This window comes from Chiloscyllium punctatum, chromosome 32 (genome assembly GCF_047496795.1).
Source record: "Chiloscyllium punctatum isolate Juve2018m chromosome 32, sChiPun1.3, whole genome shotgun sequence".
Lineage (NCBI taxonomy): Eukaryota > Metazoa > Chordata > Chondrichthyes > Orectolobiformes > Hemiscylliidae > Chiloscyllium > Chiloscyllium punctatum.
Window position 1 is genome coordinate 2,589,052 of NC_092770.1, and position 23,732 is coordinate 2,612,783.

Below are 23,732 nucleotides of genomic sequence, written 5' to 3' on the forward strand. Positions count from 1 at the left end.
GGTGCAAGGGGCCAAATGGCCTGCTCCTGTTCCTGATGCTTATGGTCTTGTGTATGTACCAGGCCCCTCTATGCCATGCTTGCACTGCTGTGGGCACACTAGTGGCGTAAGCACTGCTGTGACCTTCTGGGATTCGTGCAGTTGGTGCCATGTTCAAAGGTCAGCTGTGCACCAATTCAATCACTGGCAGTCACAAGCAATACACATAGTGTGAGGGAAATGAGAAGACAGGCTTCTGAGGGCTTGTAGGTGGCATGGGTGATACTTCATCGTGAAACAGAAACACATTTATAGATGCATTACTTTTTGCATCATTACCTGTCTGATCAACTGTCATTGTATCTGAAGTTACAAGAAGTTACTACCCATCTATCTGAAGTTACTACCCATCCTTAGTGCCATTCCTTGTTGGAATTATATTTAAGGAAATGCTATTCTTTCCATAGCAGCAATATAGCCTCATGTCTTCTCATCGGTTAATGTGGGATTATCGCATGTTGGAAAGCCTTCAAACAGTTGAAAATGTTAACTTGTATTGGACAACAGGAAAAGCAAAGATAAACAATCAAAAAAGGCTGCATCTGGGAACAAATAAGGACTACTTTCCTTTCAAGCAATCACAAATTTAGTTGATGAACAATCATGGTGTTAGTTCAGGCCTGTCTGGCTTATTGCACCCAATGCTGCACCCACCATAATATCATCTTATGAAAGATTATGTTCTACCCCCTCAAAGTCCTCATCTTCCTCCTTGGAGTTCTGTTGCTAGTCTCCCAGCTCTTCAATATCCATATCATCCCTCTTTGCCTATCCCAGTTGGACAGGCACACCATCCAAGGATTATAGAATGTGCTCTATCTGGACCAAACTTGCAGATCGATCCAAGCGCTGGAAACTCATCTTTAGCAGGCCTAACATCTGCTCCAGAATGGCCCTGGTGGAAGAATTGGGCTGCCTTGTATGATTATGTCTGCTGAATTTTGATATAGTTCTCTCAACACAACAAGTGTACAGACTATAGTTCCTGCACTTGGAGGAATTTCACATTGACCTCACCAACTTCCCTGCCACAGCAGCGGCTCTTGATAACTTCTCTTGGCTTTCAGTGAGCAGACCTTCAAGACTATCCATGGTTGCACCACCACCCCCTGGGCCAACTTGGGAAGGACAGCCTGACTGACCTCTGTGCTACTTCCCAAACGACCAAGCACTAATCCCATATGGATTACACTGGACCTGCAGGACTGACATGGACACTCCCTGTTTTAAAAAGTTGAACCTGATTTAGAGACTTAAAGTAACTAGAATCCAGCAGCTAATGAGGTAAAATGCAATACTTAATTATTGATTCTGTAGTTAACTGGAGACAAAGGGTGCTAAGTTATGTTGGCTGTTTAAAAAAGAGCCAAGATTTTAATTTGGAATTCAAGTTTTTTTAAAAATTGATTCATGTATAATCATATACACACACCAGAATTCCTAAGACATTCTGTATTTGATTTGAATCCCATGAAGCATTTTTGAGCTATTAAAGCATCCAAGAGCATTGCCAGATACGTAAACTGCTCTCAACATGCCCATTTTTAGCAGGGCCTGAAATACCATTTGTGTCAGGATTGTGTAATATTGTCAGCTAAGTCTAGAAAGTATGATGCAGGGAAAACCAATACAATCAAAAACTGAACTTTGCGTTAATCTGCTCAAACCTTTGAGAAAATATTTACACATGAATTGAATGACAGAAAACTTGAATCAGCAGTTTTTACAGGAGTTTGTTGTGTAACTAGAAATCATGTACTGTCATAGAGCCTGTACAGGTGTTGTACACTGCTTCAACAATGGGCTCACTTTTATCATTTGGAGATGCCAGTGTTTGACTGGGGTGGACAAATTTAAAAATCACACAACACCAGGTTATAGTCCAACAGGTTTATTTGGAAGCACTAGCTTTCAGAACGCCACTACTTCATCACAGCCACTTGATGAAGGAACAGCGCACCGAAAGCTAGTGCTTCCACATAAATTTGTTGGACTATAACCTGATGGTGTGTGATTTTTAAATTTAATCACTTTTATACTGTGCAAGACAGCAGTCAGGAAGACTCCACGACACAGAAATGGTAGACAGTATCCAGGTGTCCCATTTAACTTTCTGACACATTCAGTTGTTGCTGATAGGGAAGTGGTTAGGGTATAACCAAAAGAGGAAGGAACTCCAAGCTCAAGACATCTATTTTGTCCTGAGCTCGAACAGACGCCCTTTTGGCTGGTCTGAAGGCCTTAACTCAGTGTGAGAATCCATGGATTTAAACTGGAGATAGAACATAGAACATAGAAGAACACAGCGCAGTACAGGCCCTTCGGCCCTCGATGTTGCGCCGATCAAAGCCCACCTAACCTACACTAACCCACTATCCTCCATATACCTATCCAATGCCCGCTTAAATACCCCTAAAGAGGGAGAGTCCACTACTGCTACTGGCAGGGCATTCCATGAGTTTACGACTCGCTGAGTGAAGAACCTACCCCTAACATCAGTCCTATATCTACCCCCCCTTAATTTAAAGCTATGCCCCCTTGTAATAGCTGTGGACTCTCTCTCTTGAAGAGATGGATAAAATAAGTGTCACTGTCTGAAGTTTATTTTAAAATTTCCTAGTCTTAAACATGAAAATCACAGACTTGAGACTGTCAATGAGTTATTCTTTTTAAAGAAAAAACTTTGCTTGGCTGTTTTTGTTGATGGGCCATTGGTATGGTTTAGGAAAGGAAAAACATTACCAAATCTTCATGCATTTTCAGTCAGTGTTTGACATTTCACAAATATTATTATATCATTATGAAAGCTTAAATGAGTTTCAGTTATCAATTCACTATTTGATTTGTACTTTAACAAGGCACTTAAAGGATTTTTTTTTCAATCAAAGTTTAGCCACTCATGGAGACTTACAAGTTTTGAATGCGTATCATGAATGAGTTTGTTTAACAGTCATATCTGTGTGTGAGACCTTTTATGTTGTCAGAAGTGTATTTTCTCACTTCTGCATGTCTGCTAAGGTTGATGCTGGATATGTGGCTATGGGTGTGGTATTAGAATATGAAGTTGGGGGAGCTTTGGTTGGGTATATGGGGAGGGGAGGGTCTAGCAACTGATGGAACAATTAAGTCCATGTTCTACAGAAGTGAGGCTGGCCTTCAAAGCAGTCCACTTCAACACTCACCACATTTTTGTCATAGAAGCAGATCCTAGGTGGCCAAGAGTATGTTGGAGCCCTTCAAGTCACAAACAGATTTGCCAAGTCAAGAAATTTTCCAACTTGCATTATTCCCGCCTCAGTATATTATTTTACTCCTGAGGTTCTTACACACTTGATGCAACTACAACCCACCAACTTCTATGAACAAACAACCAAATTTATTAAACACAGTACAGTACAGGCTTTCTGGAGGGACCTTTAACACACACCTAGCAGAGCTTATGGTGTCGTGGCAAAAGCACTCTCTGAACAAAGGAAATAGTTTATTAAAGTTTGTACAAGTTAGGTGACCCCCTTTGACCCCCCCCTTGCAGCCATGCAAGGTTGAGTCAAAGTGAGACACTGAACAAAAGGAAACACATCCCCTTTATGCAGGTCAATGGCAATGCCTACAGATACTCAGGCCACTCCCCACAGTCACCTGCCTCTCGAGACAGCCCCCAGTTACTCAGTCGTGTGTTACCCCAGGTACAATGACAGGATGAGATCCTCTTCCACGATAATGCTAATGCCATAATCCTGGGGAATCATTATGCAGATGATTTCCTGACTCCGTGCTTTCCCAAGACAATACAGGTGCGACATACCTCTGGCCAAAAAGCATTTCTGAATGGAAGAGGTTGAATTGATAGTTTAACTTGACAATAGCAGGAGAGTAATGTCTAAATGAAGTGTAAATTACAATGGATAGTCATCTGTATTCTTTAATGGCTTTTCCCCACCCCAAAACAGTGCAGTTTAACCCTTTAACATTACATTAATGTCAGAGAGTCCTATTTAATTTTTTAACATTACAAGTAGCCAAATTCTGATCTAAAATCACTGCAGCCAATTTGTGCACAGCAAAGTCCTCCAATAAGCAATTAACTAAATAAAATAATCATCTGATAATGTGCTATTCTGATATTCGACTGAACACTCGGAACTTCACTACTTCTCTTTAAATTGTACCATCGGATCTTTACATCCATCTGAAAGGACAGAAGAGTCTTTTATTTGGTAACTTCTCCAGAATACAATGTGGCACCAGAATATAATTAGCACTGAAATGCTGGCATAGATTACTCTGAGGTGGGACTTGAAGAGACATCCTGATTCAAGTCAGACTGCTACAGAACTGACACATTAGTATCTAAATTATGTGGCTTGCCAGAACAAGTAGTTGGGAATTAAACCAAGCCTAGGAAGTATGGAATGGAGATTTGAAGACGCATAAACTCCATGCAGATCATAAGCTCTCAAAATAGTTACAGCAATTTATTCACCTGAATACAGGTGATAGTACCATTATATTCAATGGGAGATGTGTCATAGATACATGTTCCTAATATTCCTAAATAGAATTTAAAGTATATGAGAAATAAAGCTGGAAAAATGAACTAGCACAACATTGAAGTGTATGTCCTGCATCACACAGCCAGGATGTTCTAACCTCATTATTGTATCCTATTGTATCACTATTTACAAATGCTTACTTTAGGGTCAGGGAACGCTAATTCAAATTAGATGATGAATTTAAACAAAAATGGATGAACAGCTTATTTAATTTATATTAATTATTTGAATCGCTAGAATAAACCTATATAAAACAATTAGATTGCCAAACTTTTCCCTTGTTCTGAATCCACTGTACATATTCGCTCTCTAACACATTCACTCCTCTTCTCCCAGTATGTTTGATCAGGGTAGGTAGCTTTAAAAGACCATCATGTCAAAGTTTATGTTCTGTATTGAAGAGGAGACTAGATTGATGAGTTGTGGATCCCCTAGAACCTTCTATGGTAGTTGTCATTCACACAATGAAGGATTTTTCCTCCTCCATTGTCTTTTTCTTCCATGTGTGTTTTATCTGGATAGGATTCACAGATGTCTTTAAATAGACTATCAAAAAGGCCCCATTGCTCAGAGAATGGAGAACTTCTAAAATTACTTTTGTAACTACTTATGAACTTCCACTTTTTTCAGAAACCTTTTATCAGCTGTGGTGAAATTCATGGCAAGACTGACTTATGAAGAGAGATTGAGTCAGTTAGCATTGTACTCACTGGAGTTTAAAAGAATGGGGAGAGACAAGAGTGGAACCTCATAGAAACCTATAAGACGCAGACAGGAGGGATGTTCGTGATGGCAGGGTCATAGCTTAAAGATAATTAGTAAATCTTTTAGGACTGAGATTAGGAGAAATTTCTTCACCCAAAAAGTAGTGAGCTTGTTGAAAGTGGTTTGAGGCTAAAACATTGTGTTTTCAAGAAGAAGGTAGATGTGGCTCTTGTGGCTAAATAGATCAAGGGATCCAGCTGGATGGTAGGATGAGGGTATTCAGCTGGATGATCAGCCAAGATCATGTTGAATGGTGTGGCATCTTCGAGAGGTTGAATTGCCTACTCCTGCACCTATCTTCTATGTTTCTGTGTTTACAGATGCAAAGCCAGGAAACTTAGCATGGTTTTAGCCACCTCAATCATGTCAGGTAGGGTAGTCTTTGCTGAGAGGGTCTCAGCACAATAAAGTTCAGGGCAGCCTCCAATACAGAACCAGTGTCTTGGACACCATCGTCTAGGTGCTCAGGATGCTGTCCACATAATCGGGCATTCCAACACTCATCTTGACTCTGCTCGGCCTCGAGGTGAGAATCCCTCCAGAAAAAAATCCCTGCACTTGAACTTAATCAAGTATCTATGATTCAGCTCATAATGGTTTTTGTGTTTCTTCTCTATTCAAAAAGAAAGTTATGTAAAAAATGTATTTTCAGAACAAAATAAGCCTTTTCTTTTGATATTATAGAATGATGTGAAGTGGAAATATTCACCTAGTGCAAAAGTAACACCGTCCTCAATCATTGCAAACTATCATCCTGAATATAAGAACAAACTTAAAGTAATTACTAGTAGTTACAACGGATCGTCAGCAGAGGGGGCACTTCGCTATCGTTCAGAAAAGGCAGTCCCAGTGAGTGGAAGTAGAAATCTGAACAACCCAGAATACTCTTCTGCCCACGCCCTTTATTATTTTAGCTGTATTTTTTTTAACAGCTGAAAATAAATCCAGTACTTTGGCATGTATACAGCATCATCCACATCTAAACAACACAAATGGCAAATCTGACCCGATGTTAGAAGCTAACTACTTAGAAAGAAAAGCATTTAGATGGAGAATTCTTCAGTTAGTTTTTAAAGTATTGCTTTTAAAAGTTATTAGTTTTATGTGATTTTCTCCAGTCTTTGGAAACGGATTATTTCTTTAAACAGGAACTGGTTACCTTGGGATTTGGGTGGACTACATTGTTTCCATTATTTTCTTTGCAATTTAGCCCTTCACTATGGGAAATCAAATTTGGTATTAGCATGCTAGCGAGAACCTTCTAAAATTAGCAAACTGACCTGTTCTCATAACAGCCTTTTTAATTTTCTTTTAAGTTGTTTTAATGGGGTGTGGAATAAAGGCTTTCCATTTGTTAATGTTTTTGCTGATGTATTTTCCTATTTTTCCCTAATTTTGTCCATATTCCAAATTGTCACCACCTTGATTGGGGTATGATTCCATAACCCCTCTTTTACAGTCCCCCTGACCACCTATTTGTTTTCTGCTGTCCCACAAGAGGGTCAACATGAAATGTCTCCATTGAGAGTCTCAATTGTGAGTGAGACAATTGTTCCCCAAGTGTGCAAATCAATTGAACCTGATGCCTACTGGCATTTCTGGAATGAATCACTGGATATGGATGTTAACCTCTGTTTGACCTTTAGCAGTAATCAATTTTAATGAGACCTCAACAGATTGTTAGTGTTCTGTAAAAGTATTATTGAACCGTTTCATTGGAACGTTTCAGTATTGGACGTGTAACAATAGTTAAGCCTATCACTTGGCTGATTTGGTGTGATTTAAATTGAATATCATAATGTGATATTTTCATGCTAAAATAGATTACACCTTATAAAGCTGAGCAAAATTGGAATACTTATTGACAGGCTCACTGACGTCAGGATGTCTGTGTTTATGCACACTTTCTGGATGGCACTAAATGAGCATTTTATGAAAGCTTCTGATCCAGTTTGAAATTTTGTAAATTGTTTGCATAGCCATATTTAGATTGGTATACATTTTATCAGTAATTAGGCAAGGATTGTTTTCATTGGTATATAATAACATAATTATTAAGACTTCGGCTGTTAAGTTGTAGCTAGAATCCAATTAATGCTTTGTCATTGTCAACCCCAGAACTGACCAACAGTGTAACCAAGTTTGAATCCAAATTTCAAGCACCCAAGCCATTTATGTGAGATCACTATTTAGCTTTTTCAGATGTGCTCTACTGCCTGAGAGTTATTTTTATGAGGGTTGAGTGCTGATATCAGAAACAAAAACACAAGTTGCTGAAAAGCCCAGCAGGTCTGGCAGCATCTGTGAAGAGAAATCAGAGTTAGCTTTTGGTGTCCGGTGACCCTTCCTCAGAACTGTATTACTCTGACTGATTCTGCATGAATTATTGTTTTTAAGGTGCCCAAAAGCACATCACAGAAAAGGAAGCAACTTGCCTCCATATGGATCATTTCATATCCTCATGACATTGGAAAGTACTTTATCCCCAATAAATTTTCGAGGAATGGTCACTGTTAGTAAATGCAGTAGCTATTCTGTACACAGTAAGGTGTATCAAATCAAAATGAGATAATTGAGCAGTTAACCTTAAACATGGGAAACTCCCTTCTTTGAAGAATAGCAAAGAATTTTTTTACACTTTCTGAAGAGACAGATAAGGCAAATAATCCCCAAACTTAGTTTCAATCCAAAAGCTGGTGGATCTATCAATGCAGTATTTCAATCCCATTCTGAACTGTGAACCTAGAAAATCAGGTTCAGGTGTCAGTTGCTGACCTTTTCCCTCAGCAGGAGGAGGTAAGATGGTGAAAGGTCAACATTGAAGGAAACTCCTCCCTCTGACTATAATCAACATTCTTACTACTTGTAGCTTTTTTTCATGTTTGAAGACCAGTTGGTAATTTTGTTGTGAACGAAACCATAAAGATTCGGAAAATCTTGAGTTCAGTCCTTACCTCGTTCACATGTTTTCACTAGAAGCTAAACTTGACTGAGGGGATAAAGAATTAGCCAGGATTCCTGCTTCTCGATCTCTCTTCAGTTAACTGGATGTAGTTGTCCCAATGTACACATGTCTGGTAAGGAGAGATTTTAACTTGTCTGTAATTTTTTTTCCTCTCCCTGTGACATCTTCCTCTTCCTCTTCTCTGTGATTGAATAGCCTTACAAAACTTGCTATCTGGGTTTTGATGTGCGGTATTACAATGACAACAAAATACTCATTCCCTCCCCCCCAACCACACACTATACCCTAGTTCCAAGCTTCCAGCTCAGCACTGTCCTCATGACCTGTCCTACCTGCCAATCTCCCTTCCCACCTATCTGCTCCACCCTATCCTCTGACCTATTACCTCCATCCCCACCCCCATTCATCTATTGTACTCTTTTCAACCTTCTCCCCAGCCCCCCACCCCCCCCCAATTTATCTCTCCAACTGGTAGCTCCCAGCCTCATTCCTGATGAAGGGCTTTTGCCCAAAATGTCAATTTTCCTGCTCCTCGGATGCTGCCTGACCTGCTGTGCTTTTCCAGCACCACTCTAATCTAAACTCTGGTTTCCAGCATCTGCAGTCCTCGCTTTTGCCTAGCAAAATACTGAGGCATGTATTGGTATAGTGTCAGGTACCCGATGCATTCAAGCCTCTATATGGTTTTGATACCATACGGTCTTTTTTATTCCTTCTGAAGGCCAAGGTGTAGAATCTGTTTGGCTGTGGATAGGAATTAGCAAGTGAAATAATTCACTGTGAATAAAGATGGATTGAACAGATTAAATTGCTACAAGTAGCCTTGAGGATAAGTTCATAAAACAGTGTTTAAACTAAGATCATTCCTGAAGAAGGGCTTATGCCCGAAACGTCGATTCTCCTGCTCCTTGGATGCTGCCTGACCTGCTGCGCTTTTCCAGCAACACATTTTCAGCTCTGATCTCCAGCATCTGCAGTCCTCACTTTCTCCTCCTTAAACTAAGATCAGGCTTGTGGGGCCATTTGAATAATTTCCTCTATTTGTATATCTGTGTCATAAGTTTATTTTATCGCGTTGTCACGCATTTTCAGTTATTCTCTATTGTCTGCTGAGATCACTGAGAGTTTTGTTTTTGTTCTAGGCATGCTTTCGTTGTAAATTGAGCATGAAGGAGGGAGACCCAGCTGTATACGCAGAGCGGGCTGGTTATGACAAGCTGTGGCATCCTGCTTGTTTTGTCTGCTGCATCTGCAGTGAACTGCTTGTGGATATGATCTACTTTTGGAAGAAAGGAAAACTATACTGTGGACGTCACTACTGTGACACAGAGAAACCACGTTGTGCTGGCTGTGATGAGGTAGGGAAAAACAATTGTCAAAATACTAGAAAATGTATGATTTCACCATTTTTCATCACCATACTAGGTAACATCATCAGTGAGAGATTCTGGTGAAGCTACATTGCATACTTATCATCCAACCTGAGCTACAAATCTTCTCAACAATTGCTAATATATATTATATCACAGTAAACCAGTTTTTCATGAAGAATCTAGCCTGGGACTGTAATGGAGGAGGTTTTAGCTTGTATGCCATTATATAAATGTACAAAGAATAACTTCTGAATGCCTAATGATCTAACTTAACAGCAATCCAATAGCTCTTGGGATTTAAAACTGTAAAATATTCTTTATGAACATCTTGATTTTAAAAAGGGTGGCACGGTGCCTCAGTGGTTAGCACTGCTGCCCCTCAGCACCAGAGAACCGGGTTCAATTCCACCCTTGGGTGACTGAGTGGAATTTGCACCTTCATTCTGTGTCTGCAGGTGGTGTCTGCTGGTACTCTGGTTTTCTCCCACAGTCTAAAGATGTGCAGGTTAGGTGGTTTGGTCACGCTAAATTGCCAAAAGTGTCAGGGACATGCAGGTTAGGTGGGTTAGCTATGGGAAATGCAAGGTTTCAGGGAAAGGATACTGGGATGTGTCTAGGTGGGATGCTTTTTGGGGGATCAGTGTGGACTCAATGGTCTGCTTCCACACTGCAAGGATTCTATGACTCTGTGAAAAATAAGAAAAAAACCTATCAGATTGCAATTTAGTTGAAAATAATGGAATAAATGCATGAAAGTATATCAAGGAAGCAGTCAGAAACATTAGTGCACTTTGTCTGCAGATCTTGTAATTTGCATTTTATAACACAATTAAAAAATACATAGAACTTTGCTCACTATTCTATTGAATTGTAACTCTTAGATGGAGTAATAACAATTGACTCTACAAGAGCACTTCTGCATAGCTTGTGGTATAGAGTAGAACTGAGCATATGCTGCAGTCGATTTCCTTTGAAAATTAGAGTATAGGAAATCAAAAAGGTGCCTTCCTTAGTTAAATCAACCAAAATCAAAAAACTTACAATATATTTCGTTCATCCCTATATATGGCCACAGCCCAGTTATATGCATTGAAAACACTAACAGTTTTCAGAACAGACCTCATAATTCATGTAAAGTTACTTCCACTTTGTTTTGAATTCCCATGCAAATATACTAGCATAGAATAGTGGCTTTTTAAGTATTATTTTGCATACTGGGCAGTAATGTGTATTTTTGTGGAGAGCCAGCCAGTAGTCACTAAACAAATGAGCCAGATACTCATCCAGTCAGCTAAAAGTTTAAACTTTCTAATTAATTCCCTCATTCTCACAATGAGTGCAAACTACATAATTCTGTATCATATTTGAAAGTCCTTTTTCCCACCATTTTATGTCCTTCACTAACCTGAGGTCTTGAAGTTAGATTTTGTAGTATAGGAGCATTTTTTATTTAAAAGACAAGTAATTGTAAGCTTAGTTGTAATTTTATTTGCTAATTAGGTATATGCTTAAATAAAAATCTCTAGACTAAAACCCATTGTGATTTCCAGAGTTGTCATAGCCTGCTGGCAAACTTGTCAGATTCCAAGCTAGAGTTCCCAAGCATGTTTTACTCTTCTGCAGTACTATGTATTCACTTAGGTGTCAGGATTCCTGCACAGTTTTTTTTTAAATCTATTAATAGAAAATTACTCTCTGTGAAAATCCACAGGGAAACCATTTTATAAGCAGTTTTGTTCAGATGTTGTTTCCTTTGAAGTATAAACCGCAAAAATGTGTTAAACTAAGATCATGTTAGCTTTCTTCTTAGGTAATCCTGAAAGGGGAAATTTATTGGGCACCCATTTATTAGCCAATCTCCCACAATTCCAGTGAGAGTCAAACAGAGACAGAAAAAGAGTAATGGCGTGGACTGGTATATTTTAAATTGTGTTTTATGTTATTATAACCATCTGTTCTATTTTTACCTCTAGCTGAAAGCACTCATTATTCATAGATATCGTAGTAAGTTGTATAGTTGGGAAAAGGTTCTGAATAAAAGGTCAGATTTAATCAGAAGTATTGCAATATAGCATTTCATAACAATAAGCACTAGGAAATTCTATAAAGAAGCAAAGACGAAATGCTCTTTATCTTTTCATACATTACTGTTTCCAAAATCTCTAAACTAAACAGAGGACAGTAAAAGTTCCTCATTGTATAGAAGATTTATTTACAGTGATTTCCTAGATCTGCATAGGAAAGAAGAACTTTCATTTTCTTATCTTAACCCCTGCCTGTATAATGTTACGTTCTTTCTAAATTCTACCAGGTGGATGGATATTCTTTACCTGCTTCTAAAGTCTCTCCCTTTCTGTAAAGGAGCTGGTGAAATGTTAAGAAGAGCACCAAAAGATAAGCATCTTCCTGGTTTGTGATGCTGATTAGCTCAGATTTTCAAGTGAAACCCAGGATTCTCTAACTTGCAGTGCTTCCCTCAGACTGTAGGTGTCACTGTGGTACATGTTCTGTTCCTGTGTCAGTTGACGTGGTGATCTTGAAGAGATTTTCATAACTCTCTGATTTCCAACCTGCCATGTGCAATCCACTAAAAACATGCCCCACTTATTATTGTGACACAACGCTGCAAAGAGACATTCATGTGTATAACTTTCTGAAAAGGTTTTAATGAAAAAAATTATGACATTGGAAATGTGTGCTGAACTCCACATAATGAAATAAAGTAAGGATGTCTCCTTCAGTACAGTCAGCTTGTGCATTTATAATTTTTTGATTCTGTTAGGCCTTTTTCTAGTTTCAAATCACCTCAAAAATATATTCTGTGCTTTTTAAAGACCTCATGATTGGTTCTAAAATACATAGTAAAGATTATAAATTCCTCGTGAAACTGTTGTGCTTCATACTGCTTTCACTTTCATTGCACAATGTGTTGGATTATTGAAGCTTTCAGAAGTGACTAAATTCTGATACTTCCATTTCTGTAATTTTAATCCATCAATAAGATTTAATGACACTGTACTGTGAGCACAAAATTGAACTGTAAGTTGTGCATTCACTGCCTTGTGCCTTGATGTTTTTCTCACTCCCTAGTTAATATTCAGCAATGAATACACCCAAGCTGAAGGCCAGAATTGGCACTTGAAGCATTTCTGCTGTTTCGAGTGTGACTGTGTCCTTGCCGGAGAAATCTATGTTATGGTGAATGACAAACCTGTCTGCAAACCTTGCTATGTGAAGCTTCATGCTGCGGTAATGTATTTTGCCAAAATACTTGAGTCTGTAATTGGGAGATTATAGAGCTGCAAATGGTCATATCAAGATTGATTCCACCCTTGGGCTTTACTTATTCTTAGAGATGTTTGGGATTTTCAGTAGGAGTTTTACGAGAAGTACAGCTGCTACAACTATTTGTGCACAGATTTGTTTGGCCCAGCGGGCCTTCTAATTATAGTTATTTCTTTTGAAACCAGCCACTATATTGATGAGAAACAGCAAACAGTAATGCCGATATTTAAAATATTGTGTTTTGGTAAGAACCTACAGGCTAGATTTTACAGGTGTAATCTGCTCACACCTCATGCACTACACAGATAACTGGGTGGCCTTTAACCTGAGAGTTGGAATTTAGTAAAAGAAATTGCTATCTGTTGAGAGCTGCCCTTGCAGACCCAATAGTGAGCTCTGCCAGGGATGCAACCTGTCCCACAAAGGAATGTCCCAGAGGGGCTAGGTACCCAAAAAGGATGGAAAGGAGGACGGTTGAGCCAAGAAGGATGTTACAGGCCAGGTGAGGGGCACGCAGAGGAGTGTATAATCTTAATGGGGCTGCCCAAAGCAGGCAGGGCAACTCCCCTAAAGGATTCATTCCCACTTCCTGTCAACCTTTACACCAAATGGGTGGGGAAAATAGCCTTTGTACTTCAATCATTCTGCATTTGAGAAAAGCAGCCCTCCTGGAAGGGCTTGTTTGTATTTTAAAATCTAATGACTTTCAAAAAAAATAAGCAAGTGTCAATTTATGGCATTTTTTCGACACTGTTTCTTTTGAGTTGAAGAGGTCAGAGTAAAACATTTTGAACGCAAGCAAATTGGCAGCAGGGAACAAGCATGCAGTCAGGAACTAATTATCCAAATTTTGCACAACGCTACCAGATAGGTTATGATAGATGTCAGTGTAAATTCTGTGCAACTGTGAATTTCTTTGTGTGTCAATGTCTGATTTTAGGTGTGCCAATGTTGTCACAACGTCATTGATCCTGAGGCCCAGCGTGTTACATATGGGAAATACAATTGGCACGCTACACCTGACTGCTTCCTGTGCTCTTGCTGTGGCAAGTGTCTGATTGGCCAGAAGTTCATGCCTGTGGAAGGAATGCTGTTCTGCTCAGTGGACTGCAAGAAGAAGCTGATGTCTTGAACATGATTAACCGCAACAAATTTAAATGCTGATCACAACATTCATTTCTCCAGTTTATACAAATTTGAATTCTATTACTTGTGTGTTGTGGAATGAGGAATCACTCTTTTATTACAAATGTTAAGCATTTGCTAATAAGTGAAAGTTTCATTGACGAGACAAAAACGTGGTATAATCAAAACTAAGAAATCTAAAAATGGCATGTATTACAATGTGCTCTTTTTTAGTAAAACTTCAGTTTATATTTTATGAAAAGCATGATTCAAGTATCAAAGTTAGAAATCTCATGTAACATTCTAAAATGGCATTCCCTTTTGGTACTTTGGAAATAGTTATCCTATCCAGGCAAAAGCAGAGCTTTGGTGTACTTTTGTCAGCTTGAAAAATAAAATTCTGCTTGATCTGTTTTTCACTGAGTGTTCTATAATCCAGACTTGTTTTTATTTTGGATGTTGTTGTAGCTTAAAAACCCGAGATTGAAAAATTCAGTCACTCCTTAAAACCCGGTGTGCTGGATCACCTATTTGCAAAGATCGTTTTGAGCTGATGCTGAGAGCTCAATGGCTGTTTCCTGATTTGTTGGTTGGAGGGAGTGAGGAAAAATCAAGTTTCACTGAATGCTAAAAGGCGCCCAGTACTTCATCGAGGCACCATGGCTGGTAGCAGCACTAATGGAAATGTCACATTTTGGTTTCTTCACATCTTGCCCTGCTTTCTATCTTCCCCTCCCTGCCACCCCACCCTTTGTCACCCCAATCTCACTTCACTCATTCAGCAGGGCAAACTATATCTGCTTTCACCAATCACTTCTTTCTTTGTGTCTCTGTTGAATAAACGTTAAACAGTTCATGTACTGAAAGTGTAGACCTCTGAGGATGTACTTGTTCTGCCATGAGCAACCTATCAGTTTAGAAATCAGGGACCTCCTTATGAGCCTGCTCCAGGGTCTGGTGAACGTATAGCCATGATAGGTCCAGGCAATGAGTCATGGAGGGAGCCACAGGTCCCAGCCATCTGCCCCTCTTCCGTGGTTACACACACACACACACACACACACACACACACACACACACACACACACACACACACACTCTGGGGTGGAAAGGGAGCATGTGGCGTCCACCTCCACAATGGAGGCTTTTGGGGAACTGCTGGGCTCAGCTGGAGCTGGGCTACATCATTTCTGCTTCAATTTAAGGATGGGGTTCAACTAGAGGAAAGCTTAAAAAAGACTTTAAAGAAACAAGATGGCAGGAGAGTGAGGAGACAAACAATAATGTGTGACATGAAGAGTTAAGAAATACACACAGAAAAGTGCAGCAGCAAAGAACCAGAGTAAATAATAATTTAGATCTGCACCATTTTCCAGTAGGAGTGCTGAGGTATGTGACCAGAAGTTTGGCCTTGGTTTTATAGGTGGGAGACCTGCTGTCCTTTGAAGACTGTGTACCTCTTCACCTGTTAGCTGTTTCAGTACATTGCCTTTCAGTGCCACAGAGACAGTTGGCCCAAGTTGCCCCAACCCTTGCAGCAGGGACCTCTGGAGGCTGTCGACCCTCAGGGTCTGAAGGGACCCCAGACAATGGTCAGCATCCTGCTACTATCTACATTATAGCCATGAGAGAATATTTCATTAAAACTGCTTAGATAAATACCAAAAAGTAAGCACAAGTGGAATGTTTCATTCTTCTTGGTAGACCATTAGATATAGGAGCAGAATTTGGCAAATCAAGTCTGCTCCACCATCCAATCATGGCTGTCAAATAGATGGAACTGAGTTGCTGTTTTGTTTTTCAGGTTTATATTGAAGTGAGGCTGCTAAGATTCATGTGAAGGAATACATTTGGATGATGGTAGTCATGTGGTTGATGCCACTGGTGATCTTCTTCATGGCCCTTCTCCATCTCTACTCCCTGTTGTCCATTTGAGGGTCAGTGCAAGTCCCTCATCATGGCAATGTCATACAGCACAAAATCTCAAGTTGCCAGAAATGTTGGGGCTGTAGATCTCAGAGTTGTGAAAGTGGGTCAGTGATTTGACTGTTCGATGATGTTTGTACCCCAGCTCCTGTGTCCTGACAGGAGTCTTGAGCCGTATTTGAAGTGAATAGTTCTAGTTGCCCAATAATGAGATTCGCACAACAACCTGCTTGGGAAAGCTAGGACATGGACCATGAGTGCAACCAGAAAAAAGGGCACAGACCAACATGATGCAATGCAGGTTTTGATACCTTGCACTCCAAGCGAACATACGATGCTAGAAAAGTCAATTGCTTTCTCATGTTGCTTTACTTAATTCCTGGGTATCAGGTGTAGGTTTTCCTCCTGTCCGTGAGAATTGTCATACTCTCCCAATGCAACAATGAACTTCAAATCAGGAGATGTTACATATTTCCCCTGTTGCAGCCCGAAAAGACCACGTTGCATAAAAAACTTCAAGCCTTGGTGACAATTTGATAGAGACTAGACTGTGCTGTCCATCGCTTGGTTTGAAGCATGAACTGTACTGCAACAGATGCCTTATCTCAGTGGCAGCTTCCTCGGGAAAATGACACATGTAAGACCCAGATGTTAATGAATATTTTTAACATTTCTGGCATTTGCCCTAGCTGTCTATGGAGGAATCTGATCCAATATAACACCAGCATGATGGACCCTCAGTGGAGCACCATTCTATACTAGTGTAGCAACTGCAGCCCAATCTTGAAGCTGAAATATCTGTATAAATTTTCAGCCTGTTTTGCTAAAGGAGGACAGTGTGATTGTAGGATTATTTCATTCCAGCTGCCAAGCCTACACTATTTATGCGTATCTAATATGAGAAAAATCTGGAGGAGTTCATTTTAACATAGCTAAATTTAGTGAATAACCTTACCTTGTCCCTTTGAGGATGTATTGCTATACCTTTGGGTGCTCTGCTCCTCTACCTAAGAATCTGATCATCTCCCATTTCACCCAGGCACTTGGAAATACATAGAGAAAGTGAATTTGTCAGGTACTCATTCTTGTAAATAGTGATGTGGTGCAGCCATGTATCTGTCTGGTTAAGCAATAATTGAGTAAACAATATTCCAGACAGAGATTTATAAACATTTCAGACAGGTTAGAGTTCAGAACACATCAGAAGAACCAAGCATAGTTCTGCTCAGACATAAGTACAATATTCATGAATGCATTTATTTTACAAACTAGTTTCCTCATTAACGCATGTGAGTTTCTAAAGCAATGCACCAAATAAGTCAAACCTGGTTTGAGAAGGCCAATTCACACCGGTTGTTTTCTTAGTTGCCGAACAGGAATCTTATTCACTTTATTCTTTAATCTTGAACTTCTTCACGATATTCAGTTTCATTAATGAGTTTCTGTCTCTGAGGAATGAATTAGACTTCAGAGAAAAGATTTAGATTTAATACAAGAAACAGTGTAATTTAAATACAGCTAAGGCAAACAAATGAATGAAATGAAAACTATGTCCCTTTGTAGCAATTCAAATCTCCCTTTTTATCTCTATATTTTTACATTTCTTATGATTTTTTTATTGTTGGCCCAAGTTTTATCATATGTTCCCCTTTCAAGGTGCATTTCAGTTTTAATTGGTCTATTTATCTGCAGAATTCTATCATTTGATGTACTATTTATCACCTCATAAGAATGTATCTACTTTGTAGTCAACTCATCTCATTTAATGATTCTTTACTATTGATCTGTAATTTTCAGTAACTTTTGCAGCACCGTTTAATTCTTGTAAAATCCCTCCTTATCTCACAAATGTTGCCTTCTCCCAGTATCTCAAACTCACTATTTACTATTGATAACAGAAAATATAAAAAGAGAATCTTATTGCACTCTACTTATGATAGGTGTATAGTGTTATTATGGACAGTGTGTGTGCTGTAATCTAAGCTTGTACTAATAATGCATAGGTCAATATACTGGACACATCACTGTTTCAGAGATTCTAACTATCTGAAAATGTCTTCATAAAAACGAGCACATCTTACATTAGCATTGTATCTCTCTAATGTGACAATTAATGATTTATTTTGATGGTGAAAGATATGCAAGTTAAAATCAAGGGATGGAATGCCAGATGAAATTTGGACATGAAATGTTTTTCATCATATTGTAATAATTTCTGTGAGCTGCTATTGCAATAATTCATCTTTGTGTTTGCTGAGTATCAGATTAGTAGCAGACGATAAATTTCTTAAGAAGGGTGCAAAGTCTACCGACGTCTATCCCATTGAATGTGGTATCTGTCATGGTAATGTGAAAAGGCTGAGCCCCAGGCAATTTCATTACAGAATGAAGTCATCCCTTTACCATCCAATCTGCTTAAACAAACACCAATAATCAGAGGTTTGAGAGGCAAAATTCATTACCTCCAGAAATATGAATGGACATCAGAATAAATTATTCACCAGTAACCCATTCCTTCTAATTCATGAAACAATCAAATATTTTGTGGACTTCTCACTGAACTGATTTTAACATACACAAAGTCCAAGGACAGTGTAAGTTGCTATCTTCCCATGTAGGCAGTCCCATGAGAGACCACATGTATACTGCTTAAAGTCAGCAAGCTCCTGAAAACAGAAAATGTATTTTAGTTGGAGCAGGGGCTTAAAATCATTTTTGAAGTGAGCTTCATCTACAAAAGGCACAAGAGACAAGAGTAGCTTTATTTGTCATTTCTACCATATACAACAGATACAGTAAAAATGAGACAGTGTTCCTCCAGGACCAAGGTGCTACATGGACAGCACAAACCACATGATTGTACACAGGGTGGCATAAAGTGCATAAGAAGTGCAAAACACACAAGACAGCACAGTAATTCCTGATGCATCAAGACAATAGGCACAGTGGTGTCCAAATTATAGTGTAATAAAAGAATAATAATTAATAAAACATTGTTCAAATAGCAATTTGAAATGGTGCAAAGAGTTTCAGATGGAAAAGAGTCTGATCAAATAGTGTTAAGGAGCCTGATGGCTTGGGGCAAGAAACTGTTGTACACTCTGACCATGAGAGACTGAATGCTCTAGCATCTACTGCCAGATGGCAGGAGGGAAAAGAGTTTGAGTGAGGGGTGTCTGGGGTCTTTCACAATGCTCTTAGCCTTTTGGATTCAGCGTGTGGTGTAAATATCTGTAATGGAGGGGAGAGAGAGAGACCTTGATGATCTTCTCAGCTGTCATCACTACCCGTTGTAGGGTCTTACGATCCAGGACGGTACAATTCCCGAATCGGGCAGTGATGCAGCAGCTCAGGGGTACTCTGGAAGAACCCTCTGTAGAATGTGGTGAGGATGGGGGGGAGGTGGGCTTTCCTCAACCTATGCAGAAAGTAGAGATACTGCTGGGCTTTCTGAGCCTTGGAGCTAGTATTGAGGGACCAGGGGAATGCCAAGAAATTTGGTGGTCTTCACAATCTCTATGGTAGAGCCGTCAATATCCAGTGGAATATGGTCGTTCCATGCCCTCTTGAAGTCAACAGCCATCTCTTCTGTTTTGTCCACCTTCAGAGACAGGTTGTTGGCTCTGCACCAGCCTGTTAGCTACTGCACCTCCTCTCTGTATGGTGACTCGTCGTTCCAGCTAATGAGACCCATTACAGGCCATCCATGAACTTAATAATATGATTTGAGCTGTGCATCGCTACACAGTCGTGTGCCAGTAGGGTGGTCAGCAGTGGACTAAGCACACAGCCCTGGGGGGGGTGTGCTCATTGTAATGGTCTTGGAGATGCTGTTCCCAATTGGGACTGACTGATGTCTCCCAGTCAGGAAGTCCAGGATCCAGTTACAAAGTGAGATATTTGGAGGAGGTGTGAGAGAGCATACTTCATTGTCCTCTGATGTAATACTGAAGTCTCACTGCAGGTGGTGAACAGAGAGAGGGTGGTTTTATATCCATAGGTGGAGCATGAGGCCTTCTGGAGAGATGAAGTAAGGTCTTGGGAGTGAACCGCCGTGGCAGTCAATTCCAGAGGTGTAGCCTCTAGGATTTAGATACACTGTTGCAGGTTCAGTGATCTCAAGTATATGTCCAAGGCCAGTGACTACATCTACAAATGTCATATCTCACCTACTGCAGTGTGAGCCTCACATGCTGCTTAATTCACCACCCCCTTTGAGTCACCTTTCCACAACCACTCATCAACTACAATTCATACTTTGCATACAAGTCTTCACCTAAGCGTCATATATTTAATATTGCTGCTTTCTTCAAACTCACATTTGACAGCTTGTACATGATGCCAACTATCCAAATGTATCAAACCCAATACCTAAACACTTTGCGCCACACTCACTGACATAGTTCCCTCTGTCTAAAAGTCCACCTTAAAGTGGCACACAACCAGAGGCTGTAGAACCCAACTGACATGGGGACAGGCACCACATATCTGAGCCTAGGAAAGTGAAGGGGCTAAAACCAGTTTGCTCCTGGATTTGACCTGAAACATTAAGTACAGTAACATATGTGCTGAACATTGAGTAAGTGGAATTGTTGCAGTGTATCTGACCTTACAAGCTACACCTGCAAAGCAAAGCATGTGTAGTTAATTGTACCCAGGAGGTTAGGAAAGGCTGCTATCATTGCCAAGTGAAAATGAGAGGTTTTCAGCTGTTTTGGGGTACAGAGCCTGAATAACTTCCTTTGTATAATAGCAGACTGTGAGCATTTGAAAATGTAACTTCTTCACCACCTGGAAGAAACCTAATGTGAAAGTATTCATGACCAAAGTTACCTTCACAACCTCTTGGAATGCCTGGTTCATGCTGCCCTGAAGCTAAGGGTCTTCATGCATTCTTTACTGAAATGGAGACATACGTACAATTTGTTGCTATAGCTCAGACAGAATTACTCGCTGAAACCAGAGGTGACTAGGCCTCCTGCTGAGAGGTCTTCACCATATCCTCCACCTACTCTAGGAGTGTGTAGCTTAGCTTGCCTTGGTAAAATTGAACCATTGAATTAAAAACAATAAGGCTTTTGGGACATAGCTATCGACAAACCAGATTATAGCAATACTTCTTTTTATTAACCATTATTCGATGTTTCCTCCTGCTTTTTGCAGCTCCATACACTGGGGATGTTCTGTATGGCAGCTAAAAGCAGACCATGTAGAAGATTGCAATTAAAAAAGCTCAATCTCAATGACAGGGAGGATGGGGCAACCACGGCTGACAAAGGGAAGTCAGGGACAGCACAAAAGCAAAACATAAAGAATACCATTTGGTGAAGATTAGTGGGAAGCCAGACATTTGGGAAACCTTTAAAGTCCAGCAGAGGATAACAGCAAAAGTAAGAAGGGGGTTGAAGTTGAAATATGAGGGTTTAGCTAGCTAGTAATATAAAAGAAGTTTGCAAGGCTTTTCAGATATCTAAAAAGTAAGAGAGAGGCAAGGGTGGACATTAGACCGCTGGAAACTGAGGGTGGAGAAGTAGTAATAGGAAACAAAGAAATGACAAAGGAACTAAATAGGAACTTTGCATCAGTCTTCATGGTGGAAAACACCAGCAGCACACCAAAACTTCAAGAGAGTCAGGGAGCAGAGGTGAATGTAGTGGCCAATCAAGGAAGAGAAGATGCTGGGAAAACTGAAAGGGGTAACTGTGGATAAATCACCAGATGAATGACATTTGAAGTTCTGAAGGAGTTAAGCTGAGGAAATTGTGGATGCATTAGTGGTGATCCTTCAGGAATCACTGTGCCAGAGAAGTGGAAAATTGCTAATGTCATATTCCTGTTTAAGAAGGGTGGGAGGCAGAAGACAGGATACTATACGCTGGTTCATCTGACCTCGGCCATTGGTAAGATTTTCAAGTACATTATTAATGGTGAGATTGCAGAATACTTAGAAGTGTGTGATAAAATAGAGTTGAGTCAGCATGGATTCATCAAGGGGATATCATGCCTGACAAATCTGTTAGAATCTTTTGAGGAGGTATGGAGAAAGTTAGCCAAAGGAGAACCAGTGGATATGACCTATTTTGATTTCCACAAGGCCTTTGATGAGGTGCTACACAAATGGAGTTCCGCAGTTGCCCATGTTGAGACCACAACTATTCATGTTCTACATTTAACAATCTGGATGAAGGAATTTAAGGCATTGTTGCTAACTTTGCAGAGGACACAAAGATAGGTTGAGGGGCAGACAGGTTTGAGGAAGTGGGAAGGCTGCAGAAGGACTTGGACAGGCGAAGAGAGTAGGCAATGAGATAGATGGAATACAGTGTGGGCAAGTGTAAGACTATACACTTTGATCAGAAAAATAGATGTGTAAATTATTTTCTAAACAGGGAAAGGCTCTGGAAATCTGAAGCATAAAGTTCAGGATTCTCTTAAGGTTAATATGCACGTTCAATTGAATGTTAGCATTCATTTAAGAGGGCAAAAATGCAACAGCAGAAATGTACAGCCAAAGCTGTATAAGGCTCTGTTCAGACGGCATTTGGAATATTGTGAGCAGTTTTGAGCTCCCTGTTTAGGGAAGGATGTTTTGGCATTGGAGGGGTCCAGAGGAAATTCACAAGCAGGAGAATAGGATTGAGAAACATACCAGCCATGATCATTTGGCAGAGAAAATTCAATGGGTCAAATGGTTTAGTTCTCCTCCAGTGTCTAATGGTCCTATGAACTTAAAGAGAAGATGGATCAGTCACATCTCCTAGGACAAAGAAGAAGGGGTGTCTGATATAGGTACAAAGAGAGCCCAGCACTGATGCTGAACGAGCCAAAACAGTTATGAGACAGACAAAAGCCTGTGAGATCCTGATAGCATCTTGATTTGAGAATGAATGACTTTGCATGAATATTTATGAACACTCAGAAGTAACAAAAAACATTACTGTCTTCAAGAGAATGCTTGGTTTCTTATGGTGAAACTTTACGTTGCTCTACACATGCCTTACTTTTGAATCCAAATTTACAAATTATGAGAATAAACTATGAGCCTTTATCACACAAGAAATTTTGACCATTATATTGAAACTTCTGTTGGAAACACACATGATACACTCGTTACAAAATCAGAAGGAATGAAGAGCAGGTGGCAGAGCACTTTGTATGAAGTTTTGAACAAAACTGTTTCAAATAGTAGAATTGAAAGCTCTATTGGAAAAGGGACTGAACTTGATGTTAAATGTGAAACCTCCGTATGGGAGCTACTTTCCACCAGAGCTAATTTAAGGATCAAACAACAATCCATAATTTGTGAGGGGTTGGTCAAAGTTAAGGGAGATGAGAATTTGGCTAGCACTTTATGTCTGTTTGTTTAGTTTGGACAGAAAGAAGAACTGTAAAAGTTTGGACAAAAGGAATGATCGTCAGATTTCCTAAACAGAGGAATGAATTTGATTGTGACATCTGCTGTGGTATAATGTTACTGTTCTGGATTAGTGGTGCTGGAAGAGCACAGCAGTTCAGGCAGCATCCAAGTAGCTTCAAAATCGATGTTTCGGGCAAAAGCCATTCCTGATGACAGACACCTGAACTGCTGTGCTCTTCCAGCACCACTAATCCAGAATCTGGTTTCCAGCATCTGCAGTCATTGTTTTTACCTCTATAATGTCTGCTGCAAATTCTTCTGCACAATTAACCTCAACAAAATTA

General features: G+C 39.8%; 1 protein-coding gene across 1 annotated transcript in view; it reads left to right on the top strand.

Moving 5' to 3' along the window:
* Nucleotides 1-14,519, top strand: part of tes (testis derived transcript (3 LIM domains)) — a 53,222-nt gene extending 38,703 nt beyond the window's left edge. The window contains exons 5-7 of the mRNA XM_072551488.1: nucleotides 9,465-9,680; nucleotides 12,786-12,944; nucleotides 13,921-14,519. Coding sequence (XP_072407589.1) covers nucleotides 9,465-9,680; nucleotides 12,786-12,944; nucleotides 13,921-14,112 — 567 coding nt within the window. The 3' untranslated portion in view covers nucleotides 14,113-14,519. The remainder of the gene's footprint in view (nucleotides 1-9,464; nucleotides 9,681-12,785; nucleotides 12,945-13,920) is intronic.
* Nucleotides 14,520-23,732: the final 9,213 nt, after the last annotated feature.